This window comes from Erpetoichthys calabaricus, chromosome 4, assembly GCF_900747795.2.
Source record: "Erpetoichthys calabaricus chromosome 4, fErpCal1.3, whole genome shotgun sequence".
Taxonomy (NCBI): Eukaryota; Metazoa; Chordata; class Cladistia; order Polypteriformes; family Polypteridae; genus Erpetoichthys; species Erpetoichthys calabaricus.
Window position 1 is genome coordinate 33767870 of NC_041397.2, and position 18795 is coordinate 33786664.

General features: G+C 39.7%; 1 protein-coding gene across 9 annotated transcripts in view; it reads right to left on the minus strand.

Annotated features, from left to right (window-relative positions):
- The window catches only part of LOC114649938 (protein furry homolog), a 471909-nt gene that overhangs the window by 117867 nt on the left and 335247 nt on the right, over positions 1-18795 (minus strand). For all 9 annotated transcript variants that reach the window (XM_051927180.1, XM_051927178.1, XM_051927177.1 and 6 more), the window contains 5 exons: positions 15129-15388; positions 12115-12304; positions 11744-11868; positions 7577-7634; positions 90-181 (listed from right to left, as the gene is read on the minus strand). In XM_051927180.1, coding sequence (XP_051783140.1) covers positions 90-181; positions 7577-7634; positions 11744-11868; positions 12115-12304; positions 15129-15388 — 725 coding nt within the window. The remainder of the gene's footprint in view (positions 1-89; positions 182-7576; positions 7635-11743; positions 11869-12114; positions 12305-15128; positions 15389-18795) is intronic.

An 18795-nucleotide genomic window follows, 5' to 3' on the forward strand; every position in this document is an offset into this window, starting at 1 on the left:
AAAATAAATAAGACAGATAAAGACTGAATATGACCTTCTCTTCAGAAGATATTCTTTTACATGATAAATCCATGAGCTGATAGACTTACTTGTCACTTATAACTCCTGCATCAGCCAGCAGCTCAAAAATTCTCAGCAGCTGAAGTCTCAGCAAGTCTCTGCGCTCACGACGCTTCTTATTCTGTTTTGACAATATTTGTGATTAAATAAGTAATACTTTGATAAAACAAAATCTTTTTCGTAGGCACAGACACAATGAAATTGTGCACAATCCTCTTAAACAGCAGCTGTATGTAGAGAAGAACAAGCATGGCAAGTGCAAGAAAAAATCAAATCTAATACTAAAGCTTTTTGAAAAGTTCTAAGAAATGATTTTATGTTTATTGATACTGCACCCTTCATTTGTATTTTATGAGTTTTAGTGTTTTTGAGGCAAGGTAAAAGACTACTGGGTAACAAAGTGTATTTTTTCTTCCTTATTTATTTACATTTTCTTTCTTGCAAACTTGGGTGCGACTGCCGATCCTGCTGTGATGTGAGAGACTTTCCATGACAGGATTCTGAAGGTTGCTGAGGGCTGTGTTTATGTTGCTGGTATTCCCAGAAGGGGGTGTTTCATCTTGCAGGTCACCATGGATATCATTGAGAGAAGTTGCAACACATGGCTTGATGGCAATTAACATCAGTACCGGGAACTGAGAAGGACAGATAAGGAGGCGTTTGTTAGAGGAATCTGTGAGCATCTATGGTCTTGTGATCCATTCCTGCTTACAGGGGAATTGAAGCATTATGCACATCCAAATCTGTTCCTTGGAGAGAAGCAGTCAGGTCAGGTGATAGAATGGTCCTTTTGGATGATGCTGCAGTTGTGACCCACTGGGCTGGCTACTTTGAGCAGCTGTTTAAAGCTGATCCTCCAGCTAGGACGTTGGACATCTCTAGGCCCACGGTTCTTAAGGCAGATCCTCTAATTAGCTGTGAACCACCTAATCTCACTGAGACTGCACAGGTGGTGAACCAGCTGAGGGTAGGGAAGGCTACAGATATCTGTGGTATCCAGGGTGAACTTCTCCAGGCTGATGGTAAGGCTGTCCTCCTAGCATTTCAAGCAGTCTTTGCTTCCATTTGGGAGATGGGTGTTGTCCCAACTGTCTGGAAAGGGAAGGATGATCACCTGGATTGCGGCAACTACAAGGGGATAACACTGTTCTTGGTGCTGGGTAGAGTTAGAGTCATCCTCAATATGATCCATGATCACTTGCTCACCTATCAGCAACTGGAGCAGTCTGGTTTTCCGCAGAAGAGGTTTACAATTGACTGCATCCTGGCACTCAGGGTTCTCACTGAGCACAACTGCAAATATCGGCAGAGTTTCTTTGTAGCCAGTCAGTTTTCGTAAAGCATTCAATTCAGTTGATAGAGCTGCCCTGTGGGACATCCTGTGACTTCTCGGGATCCCCCGAAGTTGCTGGATATCATGGCCAGCCTATATACTGGTACTGTGAGTGCTGAGCAGAGTGGGGGCAGAACCTCTGCATTTTTCCCAGTTGATTCTGGGGTTCGTCAGGGGTGTGTTCTTGATTCTGCTCAGTTTAATGCTTGCATGGAATGGGTGTTGGGGGGGTTGTGGAAACCAGCAGCTGTAGGGCATCTGTTAGTGAAGAAAAATTCATTGATCTTGACTTTGCTGTAATCGTCGCAGAGTCAATGGATCTGGGCTTTTGAGAGACTGAGTATGGAGTGTGTGTCTGGAATTGCGAGTGTCCTGGATAAAAAACAAGATCCAGGCCTTTAATGACCTCTTGGGCACAGCCATCAGCATTGTGAGAGTGTCGACCTTGTTGAGAGGTTTATTTACCTCAGCAGTGGCATTCATGTCTCTGGTGGCTTTTCCTATGTCAGTAAATGGACTGGGAGAGCAAGGGGGTCATAAGGTCATTGGAAAGAGGTGTGTGATGCTCCCGATATCTCTGCAAAAGGATGAAGGTCCAAGTTTTTATAGTTCTGGTGCTTCTTATTTTTCTATATAGTTGTGAGACATGGATGAATTCCAGTGACCTAAGACAAAGATTGGACTCCTTCAGTACTGTGTCTCTTCAGAGAATCCGTGTGTACCTCTGGTTTGACTTTGTGTTGAACAAGTGGTTGCTCATGGAATCTCAAATGTGGCACATTACCTGCATTGTGAGGGAGCATCAGTTATGGCACTATGGCCATTTGACGCAATTTCCTGAGGGTGATTCAGCTCACAGGATTGTTAAGGACCTGAGTGGCTGAACCAGGCCAAGGGGACACCCACGTAACACCTGGCTGTGGCAGATAGATGGTAATTTCCGGAGGTTGGGACTGGACTGCGTGTCTGCCTGAGGGGTTGCCAACTGGGATCCCGAGGTGTTTTGTCATGTAGTGGGTGCGGCAACATGCTATACCAGTGCATGCTCCCCAACCTGACCTATTTTTTTTTTTTTTTAATCAGAAAACAGAAGAAACCAACCTCAGCTCTCAAAATGTCTTACTTCATCTCCCTGTCTTACATACAGTGGGTACGGAAAGTATTCAGACCCCCTTTAATTTTTCACTCTTTGTCATATTGCAGCCATTTGCTAAAATCATTTAAATTAATTTTTTCCCTCATTAATGTACACACAGCACCCCATATTGACAGACAAAAAAAAGAATTTTTGAAATTGTTGCAGATTTATTAAAAAAGAAAAACTGAAACATCACATGGTCCTAAGTATTCAGACCCTTTGCTCAGTATTTAGTAGAAGCACCCTTTTGAGCTAATACAGCCATGAGTCTTCTTGGGAAAGATGCAACAAGTTTTTCACACCTGGATTTGGGGATCCTCTGCCATTCCTCCTTGCAGATCCTCTCCAGTTCTGTCAGGTTGGATGGTAAACGTTGGTGGACAGCCATTTTTAGGTCTCTCCAGAGATGCTCAATTGGGTTTAAGTCAGGGCTCTGGCTGGGCCATTCAAGAACAGTCACAGAGTTGTTGTGAAGCCACTCCTTCATTATTTTAGCTGTGTGCTTAGGGTCATTGTCTTGTTGGAAGGTAAACCTTCGGCCCAGTCTGAGGTCCTTAGCACTCTGGAGAAGGTTTTTGTCCAGGATATCCCTGTACTTGGCCGCATTCATCTTTCCCTCGATTGCAACCAGTCGTCCTGTCCCTGCAGCTGAAAAACACCCCCACAGCATGATACTTCCACCGCCATGCTTCACTGTGGGGACTGTATTGGACAAGTGATGAGCAGTGCCTGGTTGTCTCCATACATACCTCAGTGCAAGACACATGACAGCCCGCATGGAGTTTGCTACAAGACACCTGAAGGACTCTGAGATGGTGAGAAATAAGCTTCTCTGGTCTGATGAGACCAAGATAGAACTTTTTGGCCTTAATTCTAAGCGGTATGTATAGAGACAACCAGGCACTGCTCATCACTTGTCCAATACAGTCCCCATAGTGAAGCATGGCAGTGGCAGCATCATGCCATGGGGGTGTTTTTCAGCTGCAGGGACAGGACGACTGGTTGCAATTGAGGGAAAGATGAATGCGGCCAAGTACAGGGATATCCTGGACAAAAACCTTCTCCAGAGTGCTAAGGACCTCAGACTGGGCCGAAGGTTTACCTTCCAACAAGACAATGACCCTAAGCACACAGCTAAAATAACGAAGGAGTGGCTTCACAACAACTCTGTGACTGTTCTTGAATGGCCCAGCCAGAGCCCTGACTTAAACCCAATTGAGCATCTCTGGAGAGACCTAAAAATGGCTGTCCACCAATGTTTACCATTCAACCTGACAGAACTGGAGAGGATCTGCAAGGAGGAATGGCAGAGGATCCCCAAATCCAGGTGTGAAAAACTTGTTGCATCTTTCCCAAGAAGACTCATGGCTGTATTAGCTCAAAAGGGTGCTTCTACTAAATACTGAGCAAAGGGTCTGAATACTTAGGACCATGTGATATTTCAGTTTTTCTTTTTTAATAAATCTGCAACAATTTCAAAAATTCTTTTTTTTGTCTGTCAATATGGGGTGCTGTGTGTACATTAATGAGGGAAAAAATTAATTTAGCAAATGGCTGCAATATGACAAAGAGTGAAAAATTGAAAGGGGTCTGAATACTTTCCGTACCCACTGTATCTCCCTTCAGGAAAAATGCCTTGCCCCAGGAACATCACCAACTCAGAACTGAAAAGATGGTGCTGTACAAAAAAATCCAGCAGTATTTAAAATGGAAAAGCAACATATATGCGTAAAAACTGACAGCCATTCCTAAGCCTGCTTCATTAACACAGGTTGAACATTTTTTGATTCTTTGTTATTTCTTTGCTGTTGGCTGTAATGTTCTGAAACGTTTTTAGGATTATGTGTCATAGTGGTTATGACACTGACCTTTAAAATGAATCATTTTGCCTGTTCAGTCCCTGCCCCTGACTCATGGTGAGACCCAGAGCAAGTCATTAAACCTTCTTATACATTCAGTGGCCACTTTATTAGGTAAAACTGTTTGTTAATGCAAACAGTCTGCAGGACTGGGGTGAAAAACTGTACTTTTTTACAGTCTGTTAAATAAGATTTATAATATTTAATTTGTGCGATGTGTCAAAATAGGAATAGATTATTATTAAGATAAAATTTAGCTTCATATCAAATAATTGTACAAATAAGCCTATATCATAGAACTCGAAGGGAAAGATTGTGTAGTTTAACAGTCAAGTGCCTCTTTTAGACAGAAGGTCTGGTCAGCAAGCTTGTCACAATGAGCTCATACTGTAGGAATGTGTAAATGTTTTTCAAGAGGAATGGGATATTGTGATGTATGCTAATAGACTAAAGGACACTGGAAGATATGCAAATGTAAATACAAATACTAATATAGTGTTATAGCTATTACAATTGTACATATTTTTAACTCAGATAAATTAACCAGTGTGCATATGCTTGTAAAAGCTACGAAATAAGTGAACCCTTTTAGTAAGCTTATTTTATTTAGCTAAAAGTGGCTTGACCGACAAGTAATGGAAACATTGGAAATGATTGGTTTTCTGTATTCAGCTGATGCAATTCTTGCATAATGAGCCACAAAGGAACCTTATAAAGGAGAGGATCTAGAAGCACTTCTTCGACATCATTGTTAGGCTAGTCACCTGCAATTGCGTCCCAACGCTTGCAAGCATCACATCTGCATAAGAAGACAAAGACTGTAACAGGTAAAAGCTAATCAACCAAGCTTGTTGTGCGACTTTGATTTGAAACGTTGAGGTTACAGTATACGGTTTCATCCATTTTATTTAACATGTGGAAACTTAAGCTTAGATTGAAAAATAGTTTGGTACTCATTCATTAAAACTACATGGTGGTTTACTGGGACATTAGCATTCACTGATGGGTTGGCAGTTCTATATGATGAGAATTTGAGATTCTTATCCAGGTTCTGTGGAATCCTAACCTAAGCCCTTCAGGTCTAGTTACTGTATATAACGGGAAGACTCCTGTTTAAGTTCAGACCTTGCAGGGGTAGAAAACTGGGACCAAGACAGGTCCTGGCAGTGCATGGCTACTCTTTGTTGAGGATCTTCAGATGTAAGTACTGTGAGGTGTACGTGTAAAACAAGGCTATATAAACTTAGGAACATTATTTGGATATTTCTGAGATTAATCTTGTCTACCAGTAAGAAAGAATCCTTAGAGGCTAATGTGCCTTTCGTGGACATTTTAATGATAAAACACCTGCTCCTCCAAGAAAAAAAACAATGCTGCAACTCAATATGTAGCATGCTGACATGGTCAAAAGCTTTAGCTATTGCTCAGCCAAACATAAGAATGTTGATCATAGCAGCTTTGACTGTGTTATAGTGTTGGCACAAGTTATGATTCTCGCAGAATTCCAGAAACATCAGCCACCTGGGATTTTCACACTGTGTTAAGAGTTTACAAATAACAGTATAATAAACAAAAATATTCCACTGGGCAGCAGTACTGTGGGTGAAGGAACCGTATTTATGAGAAAGATCAGAAGAAAATGGCAAATAGCAAAGTAAGAGCAAGACCATAAATACAGCATGAAGAGCGGGAACCCGGGGGGAGGGTTGGCTACAGAGGCAGAAGACATGCCAAGATCCATGTCTGACAGCTTAAAACAGGAAACTAAGGCTACAGTGAACACAAGATCACCAAATCTGTAATAGTGAAAATAGGAAAATATTGTCTGGTCTTATGATTCTTGATGTCTATTGCAACATGCAGATGGTGTGGTCAGAATTTGGTGTACAAAGCATGAATTCATGGGTCCATTCTTATATCAATGGTGCAGACTGGTTCTAATAACATAATAGTATGGGTTATGTTTTCTTGGCACACATTATTAACTTTTAGGGTTGTAGAGTATCATTTGAATGTGATGGTGTACCTAACCACTGTTGAAGGCCATGAGGGGCCCTTTATGGTCACAAAAAAGTCCTCTTTTTGAATGAATGCCTCTAACAGGACAACAAAATACACAACATCTCGAGCTAGTTCCATGAACGTAACAGTGACTTAAGTTGAATCCAATGGCCTGCTCTCAATCAAACAAGAGCAGCTTTGGGATCAAGTGGAATTTATAATATAAATTGTGTTGCCAAAAATTCTGAAAATACATATCAAACCAATGCTAACCAAAACCCCTCCTCTATTTCTCAAGAATTCAGAATGTTCTGGGGAGAAAAGCGGCTCATATCTTCATCCATCCATCCATTGTCTCCCGCTTATCCGAGGTCGGGTCGCAGGGGCAGCAGCTTGAGCAGAGAAGCCCAGACTTCCCTCTCCCCAGCCACTTCTTCTAGCTCTTCCGGGAGAATCCCAAGGCCTTCCCAGGCCAGCCGAGAGACATAGTCCCTCCAGCGTGTCCTGGGTCTTCCCCGGGGCCTCCTCCCGGTTAGACGTGCCCGGAACACCTCACCAGGGAGGCGTCCAGGAGACATCCTGATCAGATGCCCGAGCCACCTCATCTGACTCCTCTCGATGCGGAGGAGCAACGGCTCTACTCTGAGCCCCTCCCGGATGACTGAGCTTCTCACCCTATCTTTAAGGGAGAGCCCAGACACCCTGCGGAGGAAACTCATTTCAGCCGCTTGTATTCGCGATCTCGTTCTTTTGGTCACTACCCATAGCTCATGACCATAGGTGAGGGTAGGAACATAGATCGACTGGTAAATTGAGAGCTTCGCCTTGCGGCTCAGCTCCTTTTTCACCACGACAGACCGATGCAACACCCGCATTACTGCGGATGCCGCACCGATCCGCCTGTCGATCTCATGCTCATATCTGGTACTAATAAATTGGCCAATGAATGCACAGCACATGAGGAATTGTAATGTATTTATATAGTCAAAGTTGCCCTGGGTAAAGGTGTCTGTATTTATGTAAAAATAACAACAAGTGACTCATCTTAAGGTGGTAAACATCCAATTATTGCTCTGTTAGGAGCTTTGAGAGCATGCATGCATACTTTGAAAGGTGTTGTATCAGCATAATTCTGATTGACTGGAATGCCACTGTTTCACAGAGTGTAATAATGAAATCAGTTACCTCTGGCCTTCTTTCCAATGCTTCTTTCATTAAAGGATGAAGCTCTTCAACAAGTTCCCTGGTTAAAGATAAATTTAATAAAACATTAGAAACAACTGTTCAACTGTCAAAACAAGAACTCATTTCCTAGGAATGTGGGCGAATGGAGCTCCTAGGAGACATTTACATTTCTACTCAATATGGTGTTGGAAACTGAATTTGGATATAAATAAAAGTGCTTGGGTGGTGTGAATGGCCTGTTGTCATCTTTAAAGTTGCAATATGTAAGCATGCATTTAGTAAAAAAAAAAAAACATTTATTGATTCAGCAAGTACATTCTTTCTAACTATTGTGTCATTGCTAATGTAAATGAATTTCTTTCTTCCTTAAGTTATTTGCTTTTTATAAGAAACACTATGCACCACTGAAAAAAATTACAGGAAATATTATATAACATTCTATAAAACAATGTCATCTCTGTGTCATAATTACTTCAAAGGATAAACTGTATTTGAAAAGCACAACCCAAATCATGCAAAATGTACAAACATCTTACAACACCGTGTTACACGCACTGCGAACATGTACATATAAAGAGACCTTTTAAAAAGAGGTACAAGTTAGGGTACGGGGTGAGAACAAGATCAACATAGTAAACATATGCGGGTCTCTATAGGTAAGAGGAAACCGACAAGTTAAAATGGCTTGTCCTCTCACATTCATACTAGAAACTTCTTACTGGCTCCTCCTTCTCCAAGTTTAATAAACTTCAGCAAAAGCCCTTATAAATCACTCTGGGATCCACATCCTAGGTAATGGCTCTCTTGTCAAATAATGGCCACAGTGCTTGCACCACAGACCCTTGATACACAATTAAGAGAACTGTAAAACTTTTTCAAAAGAATTAGAATATTCTGTTTCCGGAATTTTCTGCTGCCCTGTATTAGCATATGTGGTCTACAGGTAAGTGATCTTTTGAGGTGCCCACGGCCTCTTCTTTCTCGCAGGCTTTGCTTTTCTGTTTTATGGAGGGGTTTAAAGTAGACATTTGTACTAAGTGTTCCAGCTACTGTATGTCCCTGGGGTGAGATTGTTTTGGACAATATACATTACATTTGAATGGAAATTACACAGCATTACTACACAATCACCGTACTGCAAAATACTACTTTATTTCAAGTATATATATGTAGCTGGACCCTCTGTGCTACTGTCACAAGCTGTGACTCAGGGCCCACACCCAGTATGGAAAGGAACCATCTTAGCCAAAAGAGAATTCCTATAGCTCAAGTGACTAGTCAGCACTGTGACTGCACGGGGGGTCTCTTGGCAATGCTGATAATTAATTAAACCAATTAACAAGATGTCCAAAAGGGGGGTGTCAAATTTATGCAGGCTGAGCATGGGAGCTCTGTTTCACTTTCCAGCAGGACACCAGAAATATGAATAGATCTGTACAACTAATTAATGAGGTTCATAATTTGGAGAAAGTCTACATTAACACTTTAATTTTCTCTGTTGCGCTTTGCTGTGGTGATAAGACTTACTTTCGCAAATAACCCAAATTACGCTTGTTGAAAAAAACAAAATACAATTTATTTATAAAATAATGATGATAAAAGATGGATAGAGATAGATGAAACATAATAACAAATAGCACAAAGCATACAATTATAAAGGCTTAGTTGAACTTTTCTCTCCTATAGAAAAGAGCACATAACTTAAGAATTCTAATGTTTCAATTCATGTACTTTTGATGGATAAGTTCTTTAACTAGTTATGAAGCTTCTCTTGCCTGCAATGTGGCATTCATTTACTCACAGCTAGTCTCAGCGTTGGTTTACCTCCCTTTCACAGACTTTCTGTGTGTGTGTGTGTGTGTGTGTGTGTGTATATATATAAAGTGTGTTTTCTTACTGGATTTAAGAAGAAACTTAGAACACAGCTAGAACTTATCCTTTACAAAGGTTATCACCTTTCAATTACACTGTCACCAATACCTTAATACATTAGCTGGCTTTGAACTATCAAGTTACAATTAATAGTTATCAGAATCAAAGTAGGTGTACTTATGGTGTGATGTAAGTGATGCTTTTTGCCTTTCCCATATGTCTTTCTCCACGATATGTGAAAGAATCTTAAGCATGCTTTCTTCCTTTGTTGTCACACCTTCTCGTTGCGGGTGGTACTGCAGTGTCTCTTTGAGATTCAAACACACTGTATTAGTCCTCTTGTTGATGGCAAAGCTATATCTGCTGGGTCAGCTGGTAATCAGTCAGACCCTGCCGTTAGCAAGGCAAGTACATGGCTCTACATAGGGCTTTCCCTGCTCTGGCACTTGCTATCTTATCAAATTTTGAATTAATGGCACCACTCGTCCAACTCCTATTACAGACAGTCTTCAACTGTTCCAGTCTGGTTGGATTAGAAGGAATTGCTCGAGGTTTTTTACAGCCACATCCTAGAAGCATTGGGGTCTCTGCTACACAGCAGAAGTTATGGCCAGATTGAACAATGTGCTGATAGAAGAAGAAATGAGTTAGGGTGTGTTTTAAAGCCAGGAGTGGACATCTTGCCATTGGTTTCTTGGGTACACATAAGCTCATCCTTTTAGGACGACCACTGGTGCAAAGTTCTGTCCCTCAAGACTACCAATCCTTGAGTTATAGCTCTTTACTTGAGCAAGTATTTAGACAGTACCATGAAAAGATGGCTCTGAGATGTCACTTAGTGATCATCTTATCAGATAAGATGTAGAGGCTGCATTCCAAAGAATGGCCCAGTCAAAAAGGAACTGATATTAAGAATGTCTGGCTATGGCTTGCTAAGCCACGGACTTGTGTTCCAGCCTGGCAAAATGGATAATGCCAGTCTGACCTACTACACAGTATATCTCTATTTTAAATAAGGCTTAATTAGTACTGGCTTTTAATGTAGATGTTGAACATCATTTAGACAGCAACTCTGTAACAGAGGATTCTTAGAATGTGCCTCAGTTATACTTGATATGCAATCTAAATTTCTCACTCATAAAAGACTAAGATACAAACAAAATGGTTATTTATACAGAAATGTAATTACCATTGCCTTCTCATTACAATTCGACTTTACAAGGACAATCTAAGAAAATTTCAAAGTGTCCACCGATACCATGGTAGTCATTTTACATTTACAATCCATTCAACAGGAAGGATATAAACTTCGCTATAGTTTAAGGAATCTAGCATTTGCCATTTATAGGTGTGTTTGCATGTAATGTGACAATTATCTTCTGCAAAAAGCCTGTCTATCTGTTCACATGAAATAACTTGGCTCCTAGTGAACCAATTTTGTCGAAAGTTGTTATTTCAACATGATGCAACCAAAATGTATGCAAATACCCTGAAATGAAAATCTGCAATGTGAACTTTAATCATGTCTGAATTGTTTGATTTGTAATTTTAAAGTGTGGGGCAGAGAGATAGCAAGGAAAAATGTGTCTTTGTCCCAAACTTTATGGAAGGCACTGTAAATGTACAGCCTGTAAATGTAATTTCTTCTTGTAGTAAGTTAAAAGTAAAACATGATTTATTCTTAGAATTTTGTCTAGTTATGCATATGGCAAAAAAAGAAACTTGAGCATACAACTGATGAAAAACACATCAATATATGCTTGAGTGAACAATGTAAACAAGTGAAAACCATAAACATCTCATTAACGATAACACTATATACTCAACATTTACTGTTTCAATTCTAAAGAATAGACCTTCTTATAAAATTCTGTTTTGGAATGACCATCAACACAAGCCAAGTAACCAGGAAAAGCAAGAATTGATCTACAGCAGAAATGGTTCACTCATGGACAATTGCAAGTAACATGTTGCAGTAAGCAGCTCAAGTGAACTAATATTAACCCCTTTATAAAATACAGATATTATTAATAGAAATGGACTTAGTTACATAGTACTGATATATTAACTGACAGCACTATAACTGACTAACAACAGCAGTTCATTGATTACTCCTGGCCAGGAGATTTCAGCCCACGTGTGAGCACAGTGTGAGATCAGGGACAACCTTTGCCAGTTATCAGTTCTGCTTTGCATGGCCAATATTGACTACTAATAGTGTTAGACATTTAAAAATGGTCCGACAATTAGAAAATGAGTTATACAGTATTGTTATTAGTAACAACTGGGTCATACCTGAACACAAGTGAGTTTGTCCTTCCAAATCCTAGGACAAGCGACTCTGTGATTTCAATGCTTTCGACTCTCATGAGTGGAACTAATTGCTTTAACAGCACTGCCACTGAAGGAGTTCCTATTACCTGCCAATTAAAATTGTCAAATGTAAGACATTTCTTGTTAAAAGATTACAATGAATACACTATTGTTTTTCAGATGTTACTGAACAGTATTCAAAGTAAATGCTGTAATTTCTATACTTATTCAGGGAATTCATAATGCAGCTCTTCTACTTCTCCATGACAAAATGCAATGGATTTTAAAAGGACATTGTATTTAGTATTCATAAATACATATCACATTGTTCTAGCAATCCCTGGTAAGTTTACCTTATTGTCATAACTGAAGCTCCCATCTGGAGTGGTGGCCATAATTTCTGGAGTTGAAGCTCTTAGATGGCCAGGGCTCATAATACTGGGCTTTGCTACTCCAAAGCAAAGAATAAGATAGTTTCGCCAAAGGGTCACATTGTTGTCCACACTGCCTGCTGTGCTCATTTTCTTTGCATATACTGGGCTACTGTAAGGTACACAAATTAAGGGAAAAGAAATTTACAAAGTAACTCTAATGCAGTGATGCTCACAACATGTACTGTAACACTTGTTCATTTAAAAAACTGTTTATCCTAGCTATCATTATAAGAAGAGATAGTGTAACTCAGCAAAAACCTGTAAATGCCCACTGGAAAGGACACACACACACACTGCTCGCTTGTTCCCAAACAGGCAACTCCAGCATGCCCATGAGGTCAATGGGTGAGTCTCGAGACTACCTACATGAATGCATGGAGAGTGTGGTTTACAGGTGACATCACCAAAAATCATTATTGATGTTCCCCATGATGCAAATGCTTCTGTATGTACATAAAGCCACGTCAAATGACACTGTCTTCACGAACAAGCAAGTGGAGGGCAACTTGTGAAATGCCGAGATTGCAGCTGTATAATATTGTCATTAAAGAGGCCCACAAATTACACTATAACATGGTTAACAGGGTATGGGAGTGGGTTCCCAAAATACCCTGTAACTGTCATGAAGGAGGACTGATTTAGATGAGACTGCATTTCTCAATAGCTGCTGTTCAAAGCTGGAAGCTAATGTAATAAACAGGGCCATGCTCCATGTCGGCTGACCTAAACACAATAAAAAGTAGCTAAGCTGTTATGAAACAGACTAAGCAGCTAGAACGATAAACAAAATATGAAAAAATATGACATATCTAATGTGGATATACACTGTCTGGCCAAAAAAAAAGTCGCCACCTAGATTTAACTAAGCAAATAGGTACGAGCCTCCTATTGGATAATTACTGCATGGGCGATTACCTTTCAGCTGGCAAAAAGTTATTTAACCCCAACTGGTGCAATGAGTTGCTTCTCATTTCTTAAACAATCATGTCGAAAGACACATCTCGTGGTCGTGGAAAAGATGTTAGTCTGTTTGAGAAGGGTCAAATCATTGGCATGCATCAAGCAGAGAAAACATCTAAGAAGATTGCAAAAACTACTAAAATTGGGTTAAGAACTGTCCAACGCATTATTAAAAACTGGAAGGATAGTGGGGACCCATCGTCTTCGAGGAAGAAATGTGGCTGGAAAAAAATCCTGAATGATCGTGATCGGCGATCACTTAAACGTTTGGTGAAATCAAATCGAAGAAAAAAACAACAGTAGAACTCCAGTCTATGTTTAATAGTGAAAGTAAGAGCATTTCCACATGCACAATGCGAAGGGAACTCAAGGGATTGGGACTGAACAGCTGTGTAGCCGTAAGAAAACCACTAATCAGTGAGGCAAACCGGAAAAAAAGGCTTCAATATGCTAGGGAGCATAAAGATTGGACTTTGGAGCAATGGAAGAAGGTCATGTGGTCTGATGAGTCCAGATTTACCCTGTTCCAGAGTGATGGGTGCATCAGGGTAAGAAGAGAGGCGGTCAGACTCTACCATCATCAATGCAAGATCTTGGTGAAAAATTAATGCAACACTGGATGGAACTAAATCTTGTGACATTGCAGAAGCTTATCGAAACAATGCCACAGCGAATGCATGCCGTAATCAAAGATAAAGGCGGTCCAACGAAATATGTGTGTGACCTTTTTTTTTTGGTGGTGACTTTTTTTTTGGCCTGGCAGTGTATTTGTTTCTTATATCATGACTATGATAGTAATCTTATCTTGACAGTGAAGCAACTTTCTTGTGCTGTCAGCCATTATTTAATAAATTTACACTAATAATAATTGAATTTTTACATTGAAAAAACAGTGTCACTGTCACATTAGCTGTTTGACTTAAGGCCATATCACATTGCATGACTTTTTCAGTAGTAGCCTTCGTTTATAAAATCTTAGCGAGTCAGGGGCAGTCAGCAGTGCACTCTTAGGAGCTGGTCTCGTAATGTGACATGCCCAGCGACTCACTCTGACAAAATCAAAAGGGCTTGATTTTGTCCTTAGTCACAGGGTGGGCTCTGCATGCATGAGAGCTGACAACCAATAAATGCACATCTGAAATGATACATTATTGACAAGGAATAAGGAAGGCAGGTGATTTGGACCTCACAACCAGAAGAGAAGTTAGTCTGTCTGACATCTTGTGTTTACACACCACAATAGAATGTAAAAAAGAAAAAAGGGCAGAGATTGTGGCCAAACTCGCTGAAGCTGTTAATTCTTCGTACAGCACAAGCTCTGCTAGGACGCACGTTACTGGCTTTCTCAAAAACATGCAAGCACGACTGCACTAGAAGGTCAGGAAGCAGTTGGTAAAGGTGACATACCCAGAGATTTTCAGTCGTATACACTGACACGGTACAGTGGCAAGACCAGCACTTGCAGTAGGCAAGTCTGACATACCCATTGACTAGAAGTCGTATAATGTGACATCAGCTTTAGTTGAACCCAAGTGTCTCAAATCAGATATGGCTGATAGAGAACACATTCAGTGTCATAAATATATGCAGGGCCCAGAGTGACAGCATGACTATTGCTTCGCTTTGTAATTTCTAGGTTTGCCTACTTCACATCCAAATGAAAAGGTTAATAGTGTTATCATTCTCACACCTTCATAAAGCTTAATTATGACTACTGACCTTTTACGTAGCTTATATGCATGATCCAACTCACTGATGCCTATTTTCTTATTAGGTTTAATTTGATTTCACATTATGGGGGCCTAATTAATTTTTTACAGTAAGGCCCATCATTCTTCTAGTTAGCTTGGCCACTGCCTTTTTGCATCTAATCATATTTTGGAATTCTAGATGAACTGATTGATGTTTGTTCTACATTTCCATTTAAAATTGCTCTGAAAATTTCAAAGCAAAAAAATCTAAGGAGTACTCACTTGGGGTCCACCAATGGCATTAAGAGTTGCAGTCTGGTGAAAGCGTAGGGCCAGGCATAGCTTAGTGCTGTGGGGCAGTGTTTAGGCAGGTTCTCCTGTCTTAAAAAACTGTAAAGGCAAAGGATCCATGGATCTTTAACAGACTGTGCAAATATCCAGACATGAGATGGGCTTTTCACATCATAATGGCTGTTGACCAGCACTGCGTTCCACTCCACCAGCCACTGAAGGTCCACATGGGGTGCAAAGGGCAAAGTGGCCTGTTAAAAAATAAAAATTGTTGAAATGTTAGTATTTCAATTAGAACCCTCATATTTTGGAAATGCTTAATATAGTGAAAGTTTCTGTTATACTTTTGCAAATATAATTCATGTTATTCAGGAATAGTCTATTAAAAAATGTTCTGTAATTAGAATCAGGCACATAAATTCACAAGTCAAACTTTAACACCAAACTTACAGAAGCACAAGAGTCTGATTTTGTTCTCATCAACTATAAATCTTTCTAATCTGTTATCTTATATTTTTCTCAAGCAGTCAATCTCCTTAGGGGCACTCTTAAAATACACTTTAAAACATTTAATAGCATGCTGCCAATTGACTTTAGGGCTTAAATCTGAGGCCACGGAAGTTAATTTACTGTCTGAAAAAGCACTCAAAGGCAGATGCAAAAAGAAATAAGAGCAACTGAATCTGGAGAATTCTTTTTGTTGCGTCCCTGGAGGAAAAGGAACTGCATCTGCAACAGGAAGTGTTATTGTTATGGCAGCCTCTCGCTACCAAAAGAAAATAAAAATCTCTTCCCTGAATCAGGTCACAAATAGGGCAATTTCCCAAGTTTAATGGCAACTAAATGCAAACTAAAATCATCTGAGAAAATTTAACATGCAAAAAAAGTGCTTGGACAAAACGCAGTCTGCATGCTCCAGTGAACCCTAACGTTTTACAACTGGCATTGATGTGTCTCTATGTTGTTGGACCAAAACTGAAAAAATATAACCATATTGTTATGGGTGTGGCACAGCACTTAGCATTGTTGGCACACTCCTTCAGTTAGTGTTCAAGAGTGTGTCCTGCAATGGAAAAAGTGCATCTGCAAAAGAGACAGATGGGGTGTTACGGCTGATTTTGTGCATTGTTTTTTTTATTTCTTTCATACTACTTAGTCTGGCTGGTGATGTTGAGAGGTCTTATGGGATCCAAGATTTTCAAACCATGACATAACAGGAAGACTACTTTACGCGTTGGCGTTTAAAGCCTGATTCTGCTGTTGGTTCCTCTGGTTTTATTAGAGCACACGACTCTGAAAAATTGATGTTTACTACTTCTTCTTCACAATCTTTTCCATTTGCTCCTTTATTGCCTGTGGTTTTGTGAGTTATTTGTGTTGGCTTTTCAAAATTTGTGCAAGCTAGGAATTAACCATTTTGGTGAGCCCATCAAATCTAGCTGTGAAGAGCCCGGTGAATGAAGCAAACCCGTATGGCAGGCATGCGCAACCTTTCCGCTATTGACGGCCGCACTACAGACTTTTTACTTTAATAACGGCCGCACTACAGACTTTTTACTTTAATAACGGCCGCCAGTAAGTCCAAGTAAACTTAATAATGTTTTATGATTTATGTAAAAATTTACAGATTACACATTAAAACAGAGTATGATATATCTGACAATATTCAATTTACTGGTCTACATATGTAAAAAAATGTCTACGAAACGTCATATAGGACAAAAAACCTTTACAGCAATTGTTTCAGGAAGTTTGGAAAACATCGCCATTAATGGCTTCCTTGCTCTTGCATGTTTGCAGACAGACTTGCAAAGTCAGGGGACTCGCTGGAGACCATTAGCCATATTCCAGACTCTAGATTGCTGTCTACCAATCGGGTTCGGTACTTGTTTTTCAGATATTTCATTCTGGAAAACGCTGCTTCGCACATATGATGACCGTTTGCTAATGGCGATAGGCAGTGTATGGACTTAGCCACAAGGCCGTACAGGCGTACACTCCCATTTCCTTCTCAGTTCCATATTGGCTAGCCGCTAGTCACGTGACTTCAAATGTACTCCTGGATGTCAGCCCATTTCAACCGAACTTAATATTCAAGTAAGCAAATCGGCTTTCGGCGTCACCATACCGACCCGGCCGACAAAGATTCCGCGGCGTTGAGACCCCTTACTCGCTGGAGTCCAAAGACCCTACACCTGCACGGCCGCCAAAGTCCTTGCCCACGGCCGCAGGTTGCGCACAGCTGCCGTATGGGTTCTCCACTAGTGTTGTATCCTTTTGCATCTCTCCATGCAAGAGAAAACAATCTAAATTTCAATTCACTTTAAATTACATTCTCTAAAGGGTGAATGGAAGAAACACATCTAAATGTCATTTGCTTTGTTACACAAGAAGAGCAAAGACTCATTCCTTAAAAGTATTCAAAAACAGTAAATTAATTTTTAACAACTAGAGTTAGTTTTCTTTCACTAGAGCTTTCCCGACAGTGCCCTTAACTGCAGCTCATCCTTATATAGTTTGCTGGTGGTGATGTTATGTGTTGTGTGGAAAGATAGATGCATATTCTTAGAAACAATATGGTGTCTTGTAACAACTACAGTAAGACCCCACTTAACGTGAGGGATATGTTCCAAGAAATCCCAGCGCTAAACAAAACAGTGTTAAACGAGGTCATCTTAACACGTAAATAATGGGGATAGGTGAAACAGGACAGAGAATAAAAACGTTTGTCATTTTTTTTGTTTAATTTTGTAACATGTATAATTAAATACTTTTTTATTACATTAATTATAGCCATTTTTTATTGCTAATATCAATTTTTATTCATAAATCATTCATGAAAAATCAAAAATATTTAAGTAAATACATAATTTATGTTTGTGATGGCCTTTAATGTCGCTGGATATGCAGCACCTGCTTCTATATCTCCACTTGCCGCTTCTCCAGTAATCTGTATGTTATGAAGATTGTTTCTGTTTTTAAATCGATGGAACCATTCTCAACTAGCTATGAAATTTTCACTGGTGTCGCCTTTTTCATTCTGAAAGTGGTTAAAAATCAATTTCGCTTTTTCCATTATGATTGCATGACTTAATGCCATATTGCGTTCAACTTCATCGGCAATCCAGATGGAAAGTCGTTCTTCCATTTCCTTAATCACATTGCTTCTGGAATGGGTCATTTTTGTTGCAGAAGTTGTTATGGTTGTAGATGCTGATGATATGATTTTCTTTTTATTTTTTTAAATTGTCTGTATTGTTGAAGTTGACAAATTTAATGCACTACCGATATGAACTTGGCATTCACCTGCATGTAATAGTCTGAGCACCTGCATTTTAGTTTCCAGCGAAATGCTTTTTTTTGTCACTTTACTTTCTTTTTTTTGCAACCACTTATTTTAAAACTAAAAAGGGATAATTGTTATTTATTACAGTAAAATAATATGTTATGTTTATATATTAAAAAAAAATGTGTAATACCGCAACAGCGTTAAATAGAGCAGCGTTAAGCAGGGTCTTACTGTATTTTAAACAGCGATGTTGGAAATGTCATCAACTAGTGACAAAAACAGCTAATTCTTTCATTGCATTGCTGGGGATTTAGAGTAATAATCACAACAAGTGTCCTCTTCAGTTTTCTGTTCAGCATCAGTTTAGTC